This window comes from Maniola hyperantus, chromosome 26, assembly GCF_902806685.2.
Source record: "Maniola hyperantus chromosome 26, iAphHyp1.2, whole genome shotgun sequence".
In the NCBI taxonomy this organism is placed as follows: domain Eukaryota; kingdom Metazoa; phylum Arthropoda; class Insecta; order Lepidoptera; family Nymphalidae; genus Maniola; species Maniola hyperantus.
The window spans coordinates 2,664,020-2,688,025 of NC_048561.1; the positions used below are offsets into that span (position 1 = coordinate 2,664,020).

The following is a 24,006-nucleotide window of genomic DNA, read 5'->3' on the forward strand; positions in this document are numbered from 1 at the left end:
TAACCTATCCGCGCAAATGATTGTCAAACCAATCGCGCGGGGGAACAGACAACCCCATCGTCACCAATCCGTAACGTCAAATAGATCAATAAACTACTCACTGCGCAAGTTCAATGTCAGAGTTATTTTTATTTGACGGCATTGTGTATGTCGACAGTCGACACCTATGGCAAACCACACTGAGCAAGTTCAACTTTTATTAGTTCACGGCACTTAGCAACCCGTAAAGCTGTCTACATTCTCCAGCGCGGGCATCGGCTTCGGCGAAACGACACAGTGGCCCTACCGCGGTTGTTTGACAGCTACAATGTCACGATTGCAATCATCTCTGATTGGTTAATGCTCGCTCACTATTGGCCACAATGCATTGTTGCAACAAGAATCGCACAAATTCAGCCAATCAGAACAATTGAGATTGTAATAATGATTGATGCAGGTTTTAGACAATCGCCCTACAGGTATCACATTGGACAATCGCATTCTAAAGGTCGATGTACATTATTTTCTGCCGCTTACTGTAAGTGTGTCGACACCTATGGCAAACCACACTGAGCAAGTTCAACGTTTATTAGTTCACGGCATTTAGCAACGCGTAAAGCTGTCTACATTCTCCAGCGCGGGCTTCGGCGAAACGACACAGGTATCATATCGGACAATTGTGAAGGTAGGAAATAGGTATAGGTAGGTATTAGGACAAAAACCGGCCAAGTGCGAATCAGGCTCGCGCAATTAGGGTTCCGTACTACAGTCGTATTTTTTCGACATTTTGCACGATAATTCAAAAACTATGATGCATAAAAATAAATAAAAATATGTTTTAGAATGTACAAGTGAAGACCTTTCATATGATACCCCACTTGATATAGTCACTCACTTTGAAACTTGTAAATACTAATTATTAGTTCATGACCACAATTTAATTTTTTTTGTGTGATCTAACCCTAAATTCACGGTTTTCAGATTTTTCCCCAAATGTCAGCTAAAATATATACCTACCTGCCAAATTTCATGAGACAGACAGACAACAAAGTGATCCTATAAGGGTTCCGTTTTTCCTTTTGAGGTACGGAACCCTAACTAGACACATGTCAGGCCTTAAGATTAAGGGCAGTTTTGCCAAAAAATATACAATTGAATGCAAAAATATATTGATGTTACCTGGCGTCCAAGAAGATCAGCCTCATGTCCAGCGAAGCCCTGAACATGAACATGTTGGAGTGCAGCTTGAGCTCGGTGACTGCGGAGGGCGGGAGGGAGTGGCCCACTGCCACCAGCCCCAGCGGCGCCGTCGCCTCGCCGAACCGCCTCGCGCGGAGGTACCCCGAACAGTGGATCACCTAGATATACAGAATGAATAGTTCAGAGCCTCAATAGGGATCGGACTAAATTCCGAAAGGTCGCCGGTTCAAACCCCACCCGTTGCACTATTGTCGTACCTACTCCTAGCACAAGCTTTTCGATTAATTGGAGGGGAAAGGGGAATATTAGTCATCATTAACAGAGCTAACATTCTTATTAAAAAAAAAAATGGGTCAGGTAAAGAAAATCTGTCGTAAAACCTGCATCAATCATTATTACAGTCTCAATTATTGAGATTGCGATCGTGACATTGCAGCTGTCATTCTACCGCAATCGAGCACCTGATTGGTTGACGCTCCCTCACTATTGGCTGCAATGCATTGTTACAACAAGAATCGCACAAATTCAGCCAATCACATCAATTGAGATTGTAATAATGACTACTGCAGGGTTTAGACAATCGCCCTACAGGTGCTCGATTGCGGTAGAATGACAGCTGCAACGTCACGGTCGCAATCACCTCTGATTGGTAGTGACGCTCGCTCACCATTTTGGCTACAATGCGTTGTTGGAACAAAAATCGAATAAACTCAGCCAATCACATCAATTGAGATTGTAATAATGATTGATGCAGGTTTTACGAAATCGGCCAGCAGTGGCTCTACCGCGGTTGTTTGACAGCTACAATGTCACGATCGCAATCATCTCTGATTGGTTAATGCTCGCTCACTATTGGCCACAATGCATTGTTGCAACAAGAATCGCACAAATTCAGCCAATCAGAACAATTGAGATTGTAATAATGATTGATGCAGGTTTTAGACAATCGCCCTACTTAGCAACGGATTGACGTGATTTTTCCAAGGGTATATTACTTATATGTAGTTAGAGACCAGTAGAGCGATTGTCTAAAACCTGCATCAATCATTATTACAATCTCAATTGTTATGATTGGCTGAATTTGTGCGATTCTTTTTACAACAATGCATTGTAGCCAATGGTGAGCGAGCGTCAACCAATCAGAGATGATTGCGATCGTGACATTGTAGCTGTCATTCTCCCGCAATCGCGCAGTGGCTGGAGAGAGGCCACTTTTTAGGCCACTGAATATTTTTTTTTTTGCCGGCGCTGAGTTGATTATGATGATTCCTATATTGGGGCCGATTCTCTAGTACACAATTTCTAAACTAAACTAAATTAACAGGTCTAAATCTAGTGCTTTCCTTTTCCGCAAGCAACATTATGAAAGGGATAGCAATAGATTTAGACGTGATATTTTAGTTTAGTTTAGAGATTGTGTACAAAGGAATTAGCCACATTATCATTTCAAATCCCGCTCCGTAAGAACTAATTACGGATGCATACAAGCCCTCTCAATTATACTAACACATGCACGCGGCGACACTCGCAGCACAATGAGGAGGGTGTGAGGGATTGTGAATAACAAATACACGCATTTGTTAATCTAATCCACCACTTGTATAAATCTCAGACGTGTGATTGTTGGATATATTTTTTTTAGAAAGAATATTAGCCAAGTTAATTTCTGATTAGATAAGGCTAGCTTTAAGTTTTATTGTATTAAAAAAAAAATAAAAAAAAAAAAAAAAAAAAAAAAATCTGACTAATATTCCCCTTCCCCCTCCAATTAAGCGTTAAGCTTGTGCTGGGAGTAGGTACGACCATAGTGCAACGGTTGGGATTTGAACCGGCGACCTTTCGGTTTTCAGTCCGTTCCTTTTACCGTTGAGCTATCGAGGCTCTTAGATGATTAATATGATGATTTCTGATGAAGACTTAAAACTAAAGTTACGCGAGTTCTAAACGCGCCCTAGTATGAGAAGAAGTCCAAAAGAAATCAATATTCATTCTCCATCTCCATCTCACACTATTCAATATCATCGGGCCATAACCAGCCATTGTAATAACAATATAATAATAATAATGTGCAACAATTAGCGCTGGTCTACAGGGTGTAAACAGAACGTAGGCAAAAAACCGGCCAAGTGCGAGTCAGGCTCGCACAATGAGGGTTCCGTACTACAGTCGTATTTTTTCGACAATTTGCACGATAATTCAAAAACTATGATGGATAAAAACAAATTAAAATCTGTTTTAGAATGTACAGATCACAGATAAAGACCTTTCATATGATACCCCACTTGATATAGTCATCTCACTTCAAAAGTTGAAAATACTAATTATTAATTCATGACCACAATTTAATTTTTTTTGTGTGATCTAACTCTAAATTCACGGTTATCAGATTTTCCCCCAAATATCAGCTATAAGATCTACCTACCTGCCAAATTTCATGATTCTAGGTCAACGGGAAGTACCTACCCTGTAGGTTTCTTGACAGACAGACAGACAACAAAGTGATCCTATAAGGGTTCCGTTTTTCCTTTTGCGGTACGGAACCCTAAAAACGAAGACAAGTGATAGTACTGATATAATACCACATAAACAACGCGACAAAATTAAAAAATCCGAAATTTTGCATAAATTCACGGTAGGATATTGAAAACGAAAACATCTGACTGACGCTAAAGGTCAACGAACGAAGTAGGCTACTTGGAGTCAATGCCGCGTCGTAGGTGGGGCATTGACCTGAGTTTTGCACGCTATACATTGCGGGTTCGAAAAATACTAAATCACTAAAACTACAAAATGAGGCAAATGGTTATTAGTATTGGATTGTGTTTAAGTCAATTTTTTGTAATTAACTTTTAACGAAGCTTTTGCTTGCACCGTGATGAAAGCTGCATGCTTTTGAATTTTCCATAATGTTCTTAAAGGTGTGTGAAGTCTGCCAATCCGCACTGGGTCAGCTTGACTGGTTATGGTCCTTATTTCAATCTGAGAGGAGACCAGTGTTCAGTAGTAAGCCGGTGATAGGTTGATCCTGATGATGATGATATCATTTTGTGCTGTAAATCCTACCTATTGTCGGGCAGGATTTGATCGTCAGGGTCGTTAAGGACGTGCTTAGGGCGTCTTTTATCATTTTGTGCTGTACCTTCTTACCTTATATCCAGAAGTAGTCAGTCCAGCATTGCGTTTCGCAAGCACGCACTTCATGCGTATGAAGAAGGCTCGCTCGCATTCTATATCTACATTGGGACCCCACGTACCTCCCACTGGGTACCTAAAACAAGCAAATTTTTTTTTTTTTTCCTGTGTCATTAATATGAATCATCCTTTCATCATTATCAGCAACCGATAGACGTCCACAGCTGGACATAGGTGATATTAAACTACTACATTTCTCTGTATTGCGTGTAAGTACTATCCAACACACCTAGTTTCTCCTTTCACCAAAGGTTGCCTGGTAGAGATTGCTGTGAGCAATAAGGCCGCCTTTGCATACAATTATTTTTTTAGTTTTAGTTTCTTTGATTTTGTGATATTATGTAATTTTTTTGTATGCAATAAAATATTTCTATCTATCTATCTATTTCTATCTATAGGTCTCTTGTAGGGACCTCCACACGCCACGGTCATGCGCCACCTGTAGGGCGATTGTCTAAAACCTACATCAATCATTGTGGGCCCTAGCCGGTTAAATGCCGGCTAGAAGACCCGGGCAAGGCGCGGGGTAACATGAATACCCCGCGCCTTGCCCGGGTAAGGAGGCTACGCCTCGAGGCCCGTACCCCCGCTTGGCCTTCGCCCAACCGGAGAAGACCCTGTCGTGTCGTCGTACAATCTCAATTGTTCTGATTGGCTGAATTTGTGCGATTCTTGTTGCAACAATGCATTGTAGCCAATAGTGAGCGAGCGTCAACCAATCAGAGGTGATTGCGATCGTGACATTGTAGCTGTCATTCTCCCGCAATCGCGCAGTGGCTGGAGAGTGACATAGGCGACTTTTTAGGCCACTGAATAATTTTTTTTTCATTCATTTTTCATTTTTTTAATTCAGCTGCGCGATTGCGGGAGACTGACAGCTACAATCTGTCACTCTCCCGCAATCGCGCAGCTGAATCCAGCGGCTCCCTGTCTGATGTCGTCCATACACCTAGTGGGGGGGGGGTCTTCCAATGCTGCGCCTTTCGGTGCGAGGTTGCCATTCCAGTACCTTGGGATCTCAACGTGTACCGGTTTTTTGAACTATAAGTCCTCGACAGATTGAAATGGCAATCGTGGTGGAGTCGCCCCGCACACCTAGTGCGGGCGAGCGTGGTTGACGTGCGGGTGTGCTGGGCGTCCCCCCGCCTCATACCCCGATTGTCATCTCGACCTGTCGTCTACTATAGGTATCACTTGCTTTAACTGTGAAGGAAAATATCGTACAGTACGCTGCGGAAAGTGATGAACATCGGCCTTTAGAATGACATTTCATTTGTAGAGTATTGTCTCTGTCACTCATACCCATATGACGCTTTGTCGGTTTCAACGACCCAGACAGTGCTCTACAAATCTGCTGTCTCCTTCTAAGGTCGATGTTCATCACTTTTGGCCGCGTACTGTACATGTCTGAAAGTTCTCAAAGGTGTGTGCGAAGTCTGCCAATCTGCACTTGGCCAGCGTGGTAGACTATTGCTTACCCGAGCGATGGGGGTACGATGTAGGTGTGCGGATGCTGCAGGCTGAGTACCGCGCTCATCTCCTCGTGATCTGCTTGGTGGATGTACTCATATATCGAGTTGCCTGTCAGCTCCACCTGAAATCCAGAGCCATTAGTTTATCTTAGGACATTCTTTTTAGGGTTCCGTAGCTCAAAAGGAAAAAAGGAACCCTTATAGGATCTCTTTGTTGTCTGTCTGTCCGTCGTGTCTGTCAAGAAAACCTATAGGGTACCTACTCCCTGTTGACATAGAATCATGTAATTTGGTATGTAGGTAGGTCTTATAGCTGACATTTGGGGAAAAATCTGAAAACCGTGAATTTGTGGTTACATCACACAAAAAAAAAAAATTTGCGGTCATAAACTAATAATTAGTATTTTCAATTTTCAAACATAACTATATCAAGTGGGGTATCATAATTATGAAAGGTCTTCACCTGTGCATTCTAAAACTGATTTTTATTTATTTTTAGGTACAATAGTTTTTGATTTATCATGCAAAATGTCGATATAATACGATTGTATTACGGAACCCTCAGTGCGCGAGTCTGACTCGCACTTGGCCAGTTTTTATTATTTTCTTGACATACACAACAGACTGACAGACAGACAACGAAGTGATCTTATAAGGGTTCATTTTTTCTTTTTGAGATACGGAACCATAAAAAACAAAAAACAAAAAGGTCATCATACCTACCTGACTCAGGCCAAGGTGCACCGACGCCGTTTCACTGATGTACATGATCTTCCCGTCAGGGGCCACCACGAATATGAACCCGTCCAGGGTCTGCAGCAGGTGGGACCCCAGCTCTCGGATGGACAGCTCCCGCGGCTGTGGGGGTGGGGGTGCTGCACCCCAAGCGTCTCCGAGACCTGCGGAAAATTTAAAATGTGTAATCATAATCATCATCAAACCATAGACGTCTCTGGCGCAGTGGTGAGTCTTGTTAGTGGGAGCTTTCGCCTGCTTCAGATAAACTTCTCAAGAAAGAGATTAAAAGTACCAGGCAAGCAGAAGCTTCCAAGAGATATTTTTAGGAGACGACCTCCCTGGAGCACTGGTAGGTAAGCGCTGTGGTCTTATTAGTGGGAGGTCCCGGGTTTGGAATCTTATAATTCCTTTCTGGTCTGTCGTCCGTGGCTATTTACCACCCTACCGGCAAAGCCGTGCCGCCAAGCAATTTATCGTTCCGGTACGATGCCGTGTAGAAACCAAAGGGGTATGGGTTTAATAAAAACTGCCATACCCCTACCAGGTTAATCCGCATCTTCAAGAAAGAGATTAAAAATACCAGGCAATCAGAAGCTACCAAGAGATATTTTTAGTAGAAGAAGAAACAATTCAACTCACTATCAGGGAAAACCTGTCTCATCTTCAGATAGCTTGTGGTTAATCGGTTATGGCAGACGGCAGTGGCAAGAGTTTGGCAAGCTCTAGAAACTAGGCGTTCTTCTTTTCTTTTCTAGATCTAACATACGTCCTACAAAGCAACTCTTTAGGGACTTCTGCTGTAGTCTTCACACAGACACACATGCTTATTATGGTGCGATAAAAAGTACCAGGCAAGCAGAAGCGTCCAAGAGGTATTTTTAGGAGATTCAACTTACCATCAGGAAAAACCTGTCTCATCTTCAGATAGCTTGTGGTTAATCGTATCACAGAGGCCTTGTCCAGCTGTGAGGTGATGGCAGACGGCAGTGGCAGGAGTTTGGCAAGTTCTAGAAACTCAGCGTTCTCCTTTTCTCTTCTGGATCGCGCTGCGTTCTTGCTTTTCTCCTTCATGATTGCCGTGCTGAGGACGTGCGAGCGGTGCGCCTCTTTGCGGCAAGCTGGGGGCAAAGATTTATTTTACATTTTAATAGCTGACGGTTAGTAGTGCGCGAAAGCACAGAATATACAACGTTAGTTTTAGTATGTACGCAAAATCTAAAAGTAGTTTGTTCAGAATCAGTAACAGAATCGATTGCAATCATTTTTAGAATAAGTTTGGACACCTAGTTGAATGACCGTATGCACCAGCTGATTTAAGCCGTGCAAGCGGGAGCGCGCACAATCGACGCCAGCCGTCCCGTTCGCTCACAGCCGCTCGCTTGGGGTGACCATGTTTTTGCGGGACAACGACTCCACACAACAAGCTAATAACTTCGTAAATTCTCATTAAATATTTTTGAAATTTTGTGTATATGCTGGAATGGACACCTCGCACCAGAAAACGCAATATTGGAATTTGGAAGACCCTGACTAGGTGGGCGGACGACATCAGGCGAGTCACAAGGAACCGCTGGATTGCGGCGGCACAAGACCGTGGCGTGTGGAGGTCCCTACAAGATAATATCTACGTCTAGCAGTGGACCTCTATCGGTTGATAAAGATGATGACGATGATGATGATGATGATGATGATGATGATGATGATGATGATGATGATGATGATGATGATGATGATGATGATGATGATGATGATGATGATGATGATGATGATGATGATGATGATGATGATGATGATGACAGCTACAAGGTAGGTAATCTGATAGCATAAATTCGAATGTTTATTATCGAAAAAAGGATCTGGCACAACAGGTGGTCGAAGTGCTCCAGAAACCCAGGTGGTGAGGGTGGAATTGATTGCGGTGGCGTGCGGTGCGGTTGTAGAAAAAGGAGGGTGGAATGAGATCAAACAACTCTTCGGATTTCGGAACACTTTCCATTATAGAGGCGGTAGAACACGCAAGGAGAGCACCTATGTCCAGCAGTGGACGTCTATCGGTTGGTCATGATGATGATAGGTACAAGCAGTGGCGTGCACAGGATTTGAAGCCAGGGTAGGCATTAGTTAGGTAGGAACCTGTTTACTGGCAGGTCATAATGAAAAATATACAACTGGGGTAAGCAGTGCATTTATGCCTCTATGACCTGCACGCCACTGGGTACAAGGTAGGTTATCATCATCATCATCATCATCAACCGATAGACGTAGGTCTATTGTAGGGACTTCCACACGCCACGGTCTTACGCCGCCTGAATCCAGCGGCTCGCTGCGACTCGTCTGATGTCGTCCGTCCACCTAGTGGGGGGTCTCCCAACACTGCGTCTTCCGGTGCGAGGTCGCCATTCCAGCACCTTGGGACCCCAACGTCTATCGGTTGGTAATGATGATGATGATAGGTACAAGGTAGGTAATCTGATAGCATGAATTCGGATGTTTATTACCAATTCCTTCGCTCCTGGCAACACTTAAACTTAATGGCGGCAATATGTTGGTTTATTGATGCGGTTTTAGCCAAAGGGCCTATAGGGCTGTCAACAATAGTGTAAAGTTATTTTTAATTATTTTTTTAGGGTTCCGTACCTCAAAAGGAAAAACGGAACCCTTATAGGATCACTTTGTTGTCTGTCTGTCTGTCTGTCTGTCAAGAAACCTACAGGGTACTTCCCATTGACCTACAATCATGAAATTTGGCAGGTAGGTAGGTAGATCTTATAGCTTGACGACCTCCCTGGCGCAGTGGTGAGCGCTGTGGTCTTAATGGTGGGAGGTCCCGGGTTCGATTCCTGGCAGGGGTTTGGAATTTTATAATTTCTAAATTTCTGGTCTGGTCTGGTGGGAGGCTTCGGCCGTGGCTAGTTACCACCCTACCGGCAAAGCCGTGCCGCCAAGCGATATAGCGTTCCGGTACGATGCCGTGTAGAAACCAAAGGGGTATGGGTTTAATAAAAACTGCCAAACCCCTTCCAGGTTAGCCCGCTATCATCTTAGACTGCATCATCACTTACCACCAGAAAATCAACTGTGGCTCTACCGCGGTTGTTTGACAGCTACAATGTCACGATCGCAATCATCTCTGATTGGTTAATGCTCGCTCACTATTGGCCACAATGCATTGTTGCAACAAGAATCGCACAAATTCAGCCAATCAGAACAATAGGCTACTTGACAATTTTTTTAAGTTGGTCTTAAATGGTTAATATTTGTCCTATTATATCAAAAAAATTAAAACTATATTTTTTTGCGCCCTAAAAACCGTAAAACTTTAATTTAAAAAAATATTTTTCTTAGACAGGTGAAAACACTGTCGGCCATGTTTGGCCGATAGATTATCTGTGCTCTGACGTCATGCATTTGTAAACAACAGTATAACCCTGTGGTTATACTGTGGTTAATATTTGTCCTATAATAGGACAAATATTAACCATTTAAGACCAACTTAAAAAAATTGTCAAGTAGCCTATTAAGATTGTAATAATGATTGATACAGGTTTTAGACAATCGCCCTACTGGTGAGATTGCAGTCAAGGGCTAACTTGTATCTGAATAATAATAAAAAAAGGAGATAGCAGCTTTGTTGTCTATTTCGTTGAGACCGACAAAACGTCATATAGGTATGAGTGACACAGATAACGCCGCGCGATTTACATTACTTTGTAGGTATAAGCCTTATAGTACTACTATACTAGCAAACTTATACAGCTAAAACTGCTTGTCAGGTACAATAATTATAAAATAATATTTGACACTGGCAACCCTAAGGTTCCCATATTTCTATTTTCTGTAAGCCGGCAAGGACATTTGTAAGAATTACCAACCCTGAATAATTCAAGATGGCGTTGTTGTTTTCCCGCCAATTTCTTTTTTAGGGATCCGTTACTTGCGATTGAAAAAACGGAACCCTTATTACTCTAAGAGCACTTTGACTACCTGTCCGTCAATCGATTTGTGCGTACAAACTACAAACGTATACCTACCAATAATAATTAATATTATTATTCGTCGTATTCGTACGGAACCCTCTCCGCACGGGTTCAACTCGCACTTGTCCGGTGTTTTTTTTAAGGTGCAAAGGGCATAAAAATTCATACTAAGTACTTTCGTGTAGGTACTTACGTACTAGATTAATGAATTTTCAAAAACTTATGGGATTTCAAACTTTCCGGGATAAAAAGGAGCTGTTAAAAAAAAATCTTCTATAGGTACTAGCTATAAAGTAAAGACTGGATTTGTAACTTAATTACAGACTATATGTAGTATATACAATTATACATACAGAAAAATTTATCACTAAAAAATAAATTTATATTTACAAAAAATATACGCCGTCCAAATGGTCATTTATGGGCATTGTGCCCAAAACATTGGCGCATTTGTAACTGGTCTAAATATAACATTTTCTGAATAGGTAGGTAGGTGATCAAATCAGAAATGAGGAGATCAGTAGGAGAACTAGAGTAACCGACATAGCTCAACGGGTTGCGAAGCTGAAGTAGTAATGGACAGGGCACATAGTTCGTAAAACCGACAGACGTTGGGGTCCCAAGGTGCTGGAATGGTGACCTCGCACCGGAAGACGCAGCGTTTTAAGACCCCCACTAGGTGGACGGACGACATCAGACGAGTCGCAGGGAGCCGCTGGATTCAAACGGCGCTAGACCGTGGCGTGTCACCTATGTCCAGCAGTGGACGTCTATCGGTTGATGATGATGATGATGATGAATAGGTAGACGTACAATTAATTCAACATGGCAGTTGACACGTTGCTATTTTCCCGCCAATTTTTTTTTAGGTCTGTGCAAAGGGTGTATGAATATTCATGTCCGTCATCATTAAAAATCTCGTATAAGTACGTGTGAATGTATAATTTTATGATGAATAATTTTTCCTTAGAAAAGTTTTATACGCTGCTGTTAGGATTTTTAGGGTTCCGTACCTCAAAAGGAAAAACGAAACCCTTATAGGATCACTTTGTTGTCTGTCTGTCTGTCAAGAAACCTACAGGGTACTTCCCGTTGACCTAGAATCATGAAATTTGGCAGGTAGGTAGATCTTATAGCTGACATTTGGGAAAAAATCTGAAAATCGTGAATTTAGGGTTAGATCACACAAAAAAAATTAAATTGTGGTCATGAACTAATTATTAGTATTTTCAACTTTCGAAGTGAGTGACTATATCAAGTGGGGTATCATATGAAAGGTCTTCACCTGTACATTCTAAAACAGATTTTTATTTATTTTTATGCATCATAGTTTTTGAATTATCGTGCAAAATGTCGAAAAAATACGACTGTAGTGCGGAACCCTCATTGCGCGAGCCGGACTCGCACTTGGCCGGTTTTATTGTAACATCTCCACTGTTTACCCAGATTCGATTCCAACAGAAACAAACCTACTATCGTCATACGAGTTCAGTGTGTGCAGTATTCCTAACAGTTAAGAAACGAGAGGCCTGAAAACCGAAAGGTCGACGGTTCAAACCCTGCCCGTTGCACTATTGTCGTACATACTCCTAGCACAAGCCTGACGCTTAGTTGGAGAGGAAAAAGGGGAATATTAGTCATTTAACATGGCTAATGTTCTTTATTAAAAAAAAAAAAACTTGTAACTTTAATAATAAGATTGTATTAAATTAAATATTAAGAAATGTATAAAAACATACTTACGATATTCCATATTATCGATTTCAGTTGTATATTTGCTAAACACTTTTCGACACGGATATTTCATTATTAATTTGTAATAATTATTAATTAATAATATAATCTGTGTGTAATATTTCACTGTAAATAAAAAAAATATATTTTCTTATCTGTAGAATTTACTAATTCCAATTTTGAAATTCGAATGCATCAATATTTCTGTCGAAATACTTATAGTTTCAGAACGTACCTTCCTGTTAATTTTCTAAAGTTGCTTTTGTTTTAATTAATTGCACGTTCTAATTATTTGAAGAAAATCGTGCCATATCTACTTAATGTATCTAATAATAATTAATCGAGAAATCAAAGTTTTGCACTTGAATTCAAAACGAAAATTAAACTATTGTTCTATTAAAATATTGCGATTTTTTTTCTGCACATTACCATATTAAAAGTTAAATTATTGTTTGTTATTCTCATAAGAAAACTATTTGATTTGATTCGAACACGTTAAAAACTGTTTCAAAGTTCGATTAAGTCCTGAACGAAACGCGATTTGAAAAAAAAAAAAAATTGCACCTTACACCAACAGGTTCAAATGTATACTGAATACATTACACACCTTCCTTCCTATGTCCGTTCCCGAAAAAAAGTTTAAAAAAAAATCGACAGGTACATACAATAGCTGTCAAAAGGCCCGTATGGATTTTGACGACATGGGTCTTCGACAATTTTATTGTTGTTCGATAGATAATACTGTTGTTATCGTTGTCTTGTTACGTAACGGTTCGGGAGACAAAAAAAGGAATGCAAATTTTTATCAACCTACTTTTAATAAATTGAAAATTTCATATCGACTAAATTGACTTTTTCACAGATAGCATGTGTTAATTCATGAGAACAGCCTTTTTATAATAACTAAAGTAGCCTTTGAAATACAGGATGTAACCAGAACGCTAGCAAAAACTTAGCGTTATTCTTATACTATCTATACACAATCCAATACAAACAACCATTTGCCTTTAAAGCTAAGAAGGTTCCAAACGCGCTTCAGTATGAGAAGAAGCCCAAAGGAAATCAACATTCAGTAGATGGGTCTCTATCTCCATCTCACACTATTCAATATTATCGCGGGCCATAACCAGCCATTGTAATAACAATATAATAATAATAATGAGCAACAATTATGCGCGAGCATGTCCCTCGTCGTAACATTTGTAAAGAATCAATAAATTGACAGCCGTTTGCATGATATCTGTGACGGCCATCTTGGATAGTGAAAATTTGAAAAGGCGAATTTCAATTTGAAATTCGAATCGACTTTGCTCGCCTCTTTTTTTACGAAAAGTTTTAAACCGTGATTAAAATAGCCTCATCTGGTGACAGAAGGGCTGACTCGTTTTTTTGTTTGCATGATATCTGTGACGGCCATCTTGTATCGTGAAAATTTGAAAAGGCGAATTTCGATTTGAAATTCGAATCGACTTTGCCGGCCATTTTTTTTACGAACAGTTTTAAACCGTGATTAAAATAGCCTCATCTGGCGACAGAAGGGCTGACTCGTTTTTTACGCAGCGGATCAGCCTGGCTGTCCAGCGCGGAAATGCAGCCAGTATTCTTGGCACCATTTCACGCGGGCGTGATTTGTATAGTAATTAGATAAGGCTAGAATCAATAAATTGACAGCCGTTTGCAAGATATCTGTGACGGCCATCTTGGATCGTGATTTTTTTGCTTTTTTTTTTGAAAAGGTGAATTTCGGTTTGAAATTCGAATCGACTTTGCCGGCCTCTTTTTTTACGAACAGTTGTATACCGCTAGCTTATGCTTGCGACTACACAAATTTTTAACCCCTATTTCACCCCCTTAGGGGTTGAATTTTCAAAAATTTTCACTAATCATCACTATCTAGTATCTGCATGCCAATTTTCAGCCCGATCTGTCCAGTAGTTTGAGCTGATAGATCAGTTATATAAGTATTTAGAAGATACCCTATTAACATCCAATAATAATTTCCCAGCAGTAAACAATGCCACGCCTAAGTAATACAAGCCCTAAGTATTAAGTAGCTAAGCGAGTAGGTACTTAGGGAGACAAAACCCCGGCAGTCCCGGCACACGTGTGTAATCCCGCAGATCCGGGTCCCGGGTTCCCTTCCCGGTGGTCTGACGTACTTCAAACTGTGTTGTTTTAGAGGGACTATAGATTATATTCCCTCTAAGGGAAGCTGTGATAGCCTAGTGGTTAGGACGTCCGCCTTCTAATCGGATGTCGGGGGTGCAATCCCGGGCACGCACCTCTAACTTTTCGGAGTTATGTGCGTTTTAATTAATTAAATATCACTCGCTTTAACGGTGAAGGAAAACATCGTGAGGAAACCTGCATGCCTGAGAGTTCTCCATAATGGTCTCAAAGGGGTGTGAAGTCTACCAATCCGCACATGGGCAGCGTGGTAGACTACGGTCAAACCCTTCTCACTCTGAGAGGAGACCCGTGCTCTGTAGTGAGCCGGTTATGGATTGAGATATAATTAAATGGCCTATTAGATGATGTCCGCGTGGATTTAGGTTTTTGAAAACCCCATGGGAACTCTGCTTTTCCGGGATAAAAGTTGGGAAACCTGCATCAATCATTGCATTATTACAATCTCAATTGTTGTGATTGGCTGAATTTGTGCGATTCTTGTTGCAACAATGCATTGTAACCAATAGTGAGCGAGCGTCAACCAATCAGAGGTTGCGATCGTGACATTGTAGCTGTCATTCTACCGCAATAGCGCAGCTGACTAACCCGATTAGGATGCGGTTAATCCTAAAGAGTTATCCAAATTATATAATTTATTTCCTTTCCGTGGGAACCAAGTAACAAGTCAATTTTACGCGCCAAAGTAAATATCTATGGCATTGTCTTTTTTTTCGGCAAAGGCGTAGTGTCATAATGCCTATTGTCTATGGCCGCAAAGAAGGACGCACGTGTCTAAAGCAGGTTTTACTGTTTTATTTATTTTGGACCTTTTTTTGCGGAGGTACACCTGTAGAGTCATTCATAAGTAATTGATAATTTGCTTTGCGTGTGAGAAAATTTTCGTACATTGTAAATTTGTCGTAAAGATTTTTTATGAATGAAGACCCAATAGCTTTAGGCTAAGCGCGCACAACGAAAATAAATCGTTGCGAAAAAAAATCGCAAATCTGTGAACCATCAAAATACATTAGCATCCGAAAAAATCACATGCGATTAATACTTATTCGCAATTGCGGTACGATGCGAATTCGAAAGAATTTTTGTGTTATATGGAAACTGCACTGCGGAAAAATTCGCAATCCTTTTACGTAATATACCTAAGTAGTAAATTATGCATATTTTCTTTTTTGAATCCATATTTAGATGTTCACTCTATTTGATATAATTTATTAAATATTCGTCTGTCTTGTTCATGTTGGTACAGTATTCACTGATTTCGACTCCCTGTCTTTCGTGGTGCGAAAATAAATCGCGGTGCGCGTAGGAATAATATTCGCATTGCGATTAAATTTCGCATTGAACATGCGGAAAAAAATCGCATCGCAGTGCGCGCTTAGCCCTAAGGTTTGCGCGTGGTTTAGAATTCGTAAAGTCACAATCGATTCCTAATCCTATCCATTGGGCATGTATCCAAAGTCTATGCAGTCCGCGGGCCAAACTAAAAATCAAAACCAAAAATCATTTATTTAATTTTGTGACATGTTTATTATTATCTGGATCCAGGTACCTAGTGCAATACAGCAGTATATAGAAGCCCCTACAAGAGACCTATGTCCAACAGTGGACGTCTATCGGTTGATGACGAAAACGACGACTACAGCGCGACAAGGCTCTCTTGGCACTTGAATGACATTGACAGGGGGGCGCTGTTGGAGAACAAAGGCTTAGAATATTCAAACAAGAACAAAGGGGGATACTTGACGGCAACGTTAGTTCCGATTTTCGCCACGCGCCAAGATAGCCTTGTCGCACTGTAAGCATCATCTGATTCCCACGCTCAAATATTTAAAAAAAAAGACAAAAATACTTTCAGATTCAGCATTACCGTGTCAAAATAAACGAACAATTTGTAGATTAAACAATGATTTTTGTCATTCTGAAATCATCTCTTATTACTAACTGCATAAGGTTCATAAAAAGGAGTTTTATTCGTACTTAGTTTTTTTTTTCTAAACCTCTATTGTCTTTGATCGGTTGACACTGACAGGTACAAATTGGCGGGGCGGCATTGTAAAGCGCGGGAAAGATCGTTCAACAAAGGGACCTGTTGGTTTAAACTTTTGCATAAATTATACTTATTGCCTTTATTTATTACCAGCTTTTATAGCTTAGACTTGTGTGAAAGAAAAATTCTTGTAAACTTTAATGCAAGAAAATAAGTATTTTATCCTACTCAATAAATGTAATTTAATAAGACGTCATAATTATTTTTAGGGTTCCGAACCTCAAAAGGAAAAACGGAACACTTATAGGATCACTTTGTTGTCTGTCTGTCTGTCAGGAAACCTACAGGGTACTTCCCGTTGACCTAGACACATGAAATTTGGCAGGTAAGTAGCCAGTAGGTCTTATAGCAGACATTAGGGGAAAAATCTAAAAACCGTGAATTTGTGGTTACGTCACAAGAAAAAAATTAAAATGTGTTCATGAACAAATATTGCTATTTTCAACTTTCAAAGTAAGACTACTATACCAAATGAAAGGGCTTTACCCATAATATATTAGTCTATGGCTTCACTGTGCATTCTAAAACAGATTTTTATTTATTTTTATGTAGGTACCATAAGTTTTTAAATTATCCTGCAAAATGTCGAAAAAATACGACTGTAGTACGGAACCCTCATTGCGCGAGCCTGACTCGCACTTGGCCGGTTTTTTTTCTTGTAATTCCATAGATTAGTAAGTATACTTAGAACTACCAGCTGCAGCAATAACGATAAAATTATATTTTAGTTGTAATTTGTAAACAGAGATTAGTTATTGCAAGGCCAGGTTGTAACTTGTGAATTATACCTACTTACCTGTTGTATTGTATGTAAGTAGATATGACAATAATATAATAATGACAAACAGATAGAAAGAAGAAAGAAAGAAAGAAAACTTTTATTTGATCACAATACTACAATAAACCTTAAAAGCTAATTAAGTCAATCTACATATTATACACTGATAAGTAAAAAATAATACTAATAAAAATATACTATATTATATATACGAGTACGTGTGACCAAATATAGGTCTCCCACTCAGCATTATGCTGCAGCAAGCTGCAGCGCTGGTTTTCAGTGGGAGCCTTAACAAGTGAAGTCACGGACGAGGTATTTACCTACCACAGTGTATTATAAAAATAAAATACGCAAACAACTAAACTAAGGTTTAAACAAATAACTAAAAAAAGACAACAATATAAGAAAACTAAGACCGTACATAAAATAAAAAATAAATAAAAAAATATGAGAAGAGGTATAACGGAATTATTATAAATGATCATTGTAAAAAAACAATAAGTGCAATATAATATGCGACATAAAAAAATATTGTAACACCACTTCACGTGTATTTTTTGCAATAAAAAATTATGAATTATGAATTATAAGTGCTGAAACGATAGCTGTGCTAATGCGAATAGTATAAAATTATTAAGTAGTTAATTTTAACTTGTAATTTTTTGTTGTATAAGAAGATATGTTTTTAATTTAGTTTTGAAAGTTCCAAGATATATTGACGATTAGACAGACAAAATAGTGATAAGGGTTCCGTTTTTCCTTTTGAGGTACGAAACCCTAAAAACTAGGCACTTTTGGACAATCCGTTTTATTAAATGCCGTAAATGTTTACATAATCCCGCTAAAATTCGGAATGCCATTACAATAAATAGTTATTTGTCACCTAATGGCATATCCGTGACTAGCAGAAAGGAGATTGTATGCAATAAAAACAAATATGCCTCTAAACGCAACAAATAAAATGGAAAAAATTTGGAAAAACCGCCGCCATTTTGGATTTTTGACTCACGTACGCGCACCCAAATCGTTATAGATCGTTTTCGTGCGTGATGTTTCTACATTTTTTCGTTTAGGGATTTATTTTGAATGAGAGCTAAAACATTTTTGGACGAATTACGATTATTGATCTATTTATGGGGTTGAGAGGGGTGATCTTTTATTTTAACACGACTGCTTAAAAAAGAAATAGGTATAATGTATTTAGGGTGTATCTATGTATCTACATACAGAAAAAACTAAAAAAATCTTATCACTAAAAATTTTATATTTACAACAAATATAAGCCGTCCAAATGGTCATTTATGGGCATTGTTTGAGCCTCAATAGCTCAACCGGTAAAGGTGTGGACTGAAAACCGAAAGGTCGACGGTTCAAACCCCGCCCGTTGCGCTATTGTCGTACCTACTCCTAGCACAAGCTTGACGCTTAGTTGGAGAGGAAAGGGGAATATTAGTAATTTAATTAGTCGCGTGGATCAGCTTTTGGGATACGACGTTTATAAAAGCTTCAAAGGGTGTATGTTAGTTTAATCACACTAATCACTATCCGTATTATAAATGCGAAAGTGTGTTTGTTTGTTGGTTTGTTGATTTGTTGGTTTGTCCTTCAATCACGTCGCAACGGAGCAAAACGGATCGACGTGGTTTGTTGCATGGGTATAATTAAAGACCCGCAGGGCGATTGTCTAAAACCTGCATCAATCATTATTACAATCTCAATTGTTCTGATTGGCTGAATTTGTGCGATTCTTGTTGCAACAATGCATTGTGGCCAATAGTGAGCGAGCATTAACCAATCAGACATGATTGCGATCGTGACATTGTAGCTGTCAAACATTGTAGCGGCCACTGGTGAGTGACATAGGCTACTTTTTATCTCGCAAAATCAAAGAGTTCCCACGGGAATTGTCAAGAGCGAACGATGTCGGGGGTATCCGCTAGTAGCTATTATACCTAAGGCAAAAGTTTTTATGTAGGTATGTTGTACGCGGCAGAATGTAATGTACATCGACCTTTAGAAAGAGGTAGCGGTTTTGTAGTCTCTGTCGTTGAGACCGACAAAACCTAATAGGTACCTACCTATCTAACTAGTATGAACCCTGAAAACCTTTAGAGCCTCAATAGCTCAACCGGTAAAGGAGTGGCCTGAAAACCGAAAGGTCGACGGTTCAAACCCCGCCCGTTGCACTATTGTCGTACCTACTCCTAGCACAAGCCTGACGCTTAAGGTTGAAGAGGAAAGGGGAATATTAGTCATTTAAAATGGCTAATATTCTTTAAAAAAAAAACATTAGGTACACTCATCGATATAAATGAGAAGATATGCCCAAGCGAACGAAATTTTCACGGTTTTGGAACCAAATAAATCAGCGCCACCTCTGAACGACCCGTTTGAAATCCAGACGTCACTGAGGTTGCACTGGTGCTAAATAAACATTTCAGGACCAATGAATCGGTGCCATTTTGCTCGTTCAATGGCCCTGTCCTTACGAAGATATTATAAATCAATGATTACACTCCATTTTTTATAGGCAAACGGGACCAAGTTGGCGGAAACAGCTAGTACTTTAGGTTTCTAAGTAAGGTATAATTGGTTTAAAGGGAACAGCTAAGTAAACTATAACAAATAACAATAAATACTAAATCCTTGTAAATTTGCACCCTGTAACAATGTATGAACAAGTTAAGGCGTGGGCAGATTACGATAGACCGAATTTAAACCTTTTCATTAGAATAGAATATATTTTTATTCAAGTAAACTTTTACAAGTGCTTTTGAATCGTCAACGATGTAGTTTATTTTTACTGTTAAATTTGTTAATTTACCATAAAAAATCTCATATTACTTCAGCTAGAACCTAATGGGTTTCTTCATCTTTTTTTTCATTATTGGCAAACGTTTGACCACAATCGCATTCGCACCTGATGGAAAGTGATGATGTGGCCTAAGAGGCTAAGATGGGACGCGTTTACCTAGTTCTTTAATAGGGTTTCTAAGTATAATTGGTTTAAAGGGAACCGCTAAACTATAACAAATAACAATTAATACTAAATCGTTGTAAATTTACACCCTCTAACAATGTATGAACAAGTTAAGGCGTGGGCAGATTACGACTGACCGAATTTAAACATTTTCATAAAAAAATCTCATATTAAGTACTTCAGCTAGAACCTAATGATTCTAGATCTAGTACTGTCTCAGTCATCATCATCAACCGATCTCACTCAATGGCTTACTACTGAGCACGGGTCTCTGCTAAGGATGAGAAGGGTTTAGCTCATCTCTAGGCTTTAATCTCTTTTTTAGGGTTGCGTACCTCAAAATGAAAGGTCTTTACCTGTACATTCTAAAACAGATTTTTATTTACTTTTATGCATCATAGTTTTTGAATTATCGTGCAAAATGTCGAAAAATACGACTGTAGTACGGAACCCTTATTGCGCGAGCCTGACTCGCACTTGACCGGTTTTTTTTTTTATTGCCAGCAGCGTATAGCGTATTTTTCCTGTACGCAGTGCACTGTAATATGGGTACACCTTAACGTCTAGCTGATTATAACAGTGGCGATGGGACGTGCGTGGCGCGAGCCGGCCACGCTATTTACGTTACCAGCACGTAGTTGCGCGATTACTGACATAGTTGCACGATGACACACACACTTGCGCTACGAGACTTTGTAGGCTGAATGCAGCTGCGTTCCTTTGCCTGTTAGTTGCAACACCAAAAAAAGTCAAAGCTCGGGGTCATCGAAATATAAGACGAGTATGTGTGGGACTTTACGTACCTATTAGGTAGTTTGATATTATTATAACAACGAAGTCTTAGCACAGAGTCTAGGGGTGAGATCTATTTCTATAGAGCTCACTCTGACTTAGCTTAGACTTAAGACGGAGTTAAAACGAGACAGAGCTATATCTCTCACATAAATCTGTCTTGTTTTAACTCAATCTTAAGTCTGAGCAAAGTCAAAGTGCGGTCTATAGATCTCAGCCTAAGAGTGTGTTCTATAATATAAAATGAATCACTAAACTTATTCTAGAATCTAGAACATAAAAATTACAAATCGAAAATATCATCTAAACCACCGCAACGAGGCAGGGTGCCCAGAACGCTGGCAGCGTTACCTCGTTGAATGGCCAGACTAATATGCTGACCGAGGTAACTGCCAGCCCTCCGGTCCCCCGTGGATTCCGCGAGACGGGATGAAAGGTCCTTAAAAAAGGATCTAGCATCCTCGCCCCACGAACCCATGGTCTCCACCCCAAAAGGCACAAATATGAAACTATTTTCTATATTCTCATATTTGCGCCTCTTGGCCCTTTCTGCCTTAGTAGCCGCCGCTCCGGCCGCCACGGAGGTCGCCTGTACGTGTGACAGCGCCAGTGTATCCCACACGTGGCATCCCACACAAGCGACCTACCTTGCTTCCACGGGACAAGAGTCATACCGTCTGGTCTCTTGCCATCGCTACGTGCCAAACCATTTGGTTCCAATACTGCAGGCACATTAGCCGTGACAAGAGACCAACGTATGACTCCGTTCAAGGAAGCATAAATGTGTTGCTGATCGCAAATCTCGAGAACAGCTGAACCGATTTCGCTAATTCTTTTTTATAATATTCCTTGAAGTACGGGAATGGTTCTTACGGAGAGAAAAATTTAAAAAATTTAAATCGACTGTTAGGCGGAATTAAAGTTCGCCGGGGCAGCTAGTTCTATATAAACGTTGTTTTTTTTAAAAAAAAAAATTTCAAAATAATGACAGTAGGTAATCAATATTCGGCGTCTTATTTTTAAACTAATTTTGAAAGGTGTAAAAACAAGCAATATTTTAGCGGAAGAAGCTATGAATTACTCATGGTTTTTTTGTGCAACGCAACGCTAAGATTATGGGATTAGTCTGTTGGTCCCATAGCAAGAGTTATGGGTGTTGGGGCGATGCTAATCCGACGGCTAAACTGGCAGAACATCTGGCCAAGTAAGTAGGTATAACTAGGTTCATTCATTTACTTACTGAATGATTCAAATGGTACAGAAGTTTAGAGTCGAACTCAAGTCGAAATAGAATCGAACTCGAGTCGAACTAGAGCCGAACTAGAGTCGTACCTACTAGAATTGAACTCGAATCGAACTAGAGTCGAACTTGAGTCGAAATAGAATCGAATTGGAGACGAACTCAAGCCGGACTAGCATTGAACTCGAGACGAACTTATGCCGAACTACTTAGTGTTGAACTCAAGTCAACTAGAGTCGAACTCGAGTCGAACTCGAGTCGACCTCGAATCGAACTAGAGTCGAGTTCAATTAAAAATACGACTATAAATGATAAGTAGGTAGGTATAGATAGAGTACCTATACTTAGATTCCTAATAGGTACATACGAATAACTAAAATGACGTAACCCCAAAAAAACTGCTTTCTCCCAGAAAAAATGTAAAAAATGTCTCACGCAAAACCAGTTTATGTGTGAGTTATATTCAGTAAACGTAAAAAAGGCAAGTTAATATTGACACATCAAAGCGGAGCGGACTGCGGTAGCCATTTTGACGGCAAACAAACTTTTTTAAAAATGGCCGCTTTGAATTATTTTAGGGCTCCGTACCTCAATATCTGAGTTTGTTGTGGGGTCTTCTCAGACTTGGGCGCGTTTGGAACCCTAGTAGCTTTAGTTTAAATGCCTAGCTATTAAATTATCACCACTATAATATCATATCATCTTACAAATAAAAATTTATGACAATCAGGAAGCGTAAAATTTTACCAATTCTGAATAAATAATTTGAGTTTGCGTTTGAAAAGGAAAAATTGAACCCTTAGGTATAGGTTTCCATTCTTCCACTTCGTTGTCCGTCTATCGGTCTGTCAAGAAACCTAGTCCTAGAGAGTACTTCCCGTTGGCCTAGAATCATGAAATTTGGCAGGTAGGTAGGTCTTATAGCACACGTATGGTAAAAAATGTGAAACCAGTGAATTTGTTGTTAAAGTGAAAAAAAATTAAAAATGTGTTCATGAACAAATAGTACCTATCTACCTAATTAGTATTTTCAGCTTTCAAAGTAAGATAACTAAGTATATCAAGTAGGGTATCATATGAAAGGGCTTTAGCTGTAGGTACATTCTAAAACAGATTTTCATTTATTTTTATGCTAAATGATGTTCGATTTATCGTACAAAATGTCGAAAAAATACGACTGTAGTAGGTACGGAATCCTCGGTGCGCGGGTCTGACTCGCACTTGGCCGGTTTTTTTTTTATTTGAATCGTGTTAATCTCACCTATGCACTGAGTAATGTTTTCTTCTTTATAGTCGTATTCCTCATTGCTGAAGGTCATGACTCCTTTCCATTAATTTTACATCGGTAGGAGTTCTCTTGGGATAATTATGCGGTGAGTTCCCTTCCACATACAATTCAACTAAAGCCTATAATTTACACGCATTAAGTTGTTTGGTAGTTAACTAAATTTTGACTTAATCAAAGTCAAATGGTCTATTCAAAATAGGTAATAAATTACTCTTTTTGATGGTCAGATGTTGGATTTCTAAGATAGCATGTAGTCCCGTTGTCCCCGTTAGCCGTTTCCCCGTGAACGGGGACATCGGGATTTGAATAAAATTATTAAAAACTTATCCCGTTGTCCCCGTTGTCATTTCCGTTTAAGGCGAGTCACCGAGGCTAAGCGGAAAAAACTGGTTTGCTAGA

The 24,006-nt window shown here is 39.7% G+C and overlaps 1 protein-coding gene across 2 annotated transcripts in view; it reads right to left on the minus strand.

Annotated features, from left to right (window-relative positions):
* Positions 1-24,006, minus strand: part of sim (single-minded) — a 54,893-nt gene that overhangs the window by 13,328 nt on the left and 17,559 nt on the right. For both annotated transcript variants that reach the window (XM_034982038.2, XM_034982037.2), the window contains exons 2-6: positions 7,478-7,699; positions 6,567-6,742; positions 5,850-5,965; positions 4,327-4,447; positions 1,159-1,337 (exon numbers count right to left, since the gene is read on the minus strand). In XM_034982038.2, coding sequence (XP_034837929.1) covers positions 1,159-1,337; positions 4,327-4,447; positions 5,850-5,965; positions 6,567-6,742; positions 7,478-7,652 — 767 coding nt within the window. In that variant the 5' untranslated portion in view covers positions 7,653-7,699. The remainder of the gene's footprint in view (positions 1-1,158; positions 1,338-4,326; positions 4,448-5,849; positions 5,966-6,566; positions 6,743-7,477; positions 7,700-24,006) is intronic.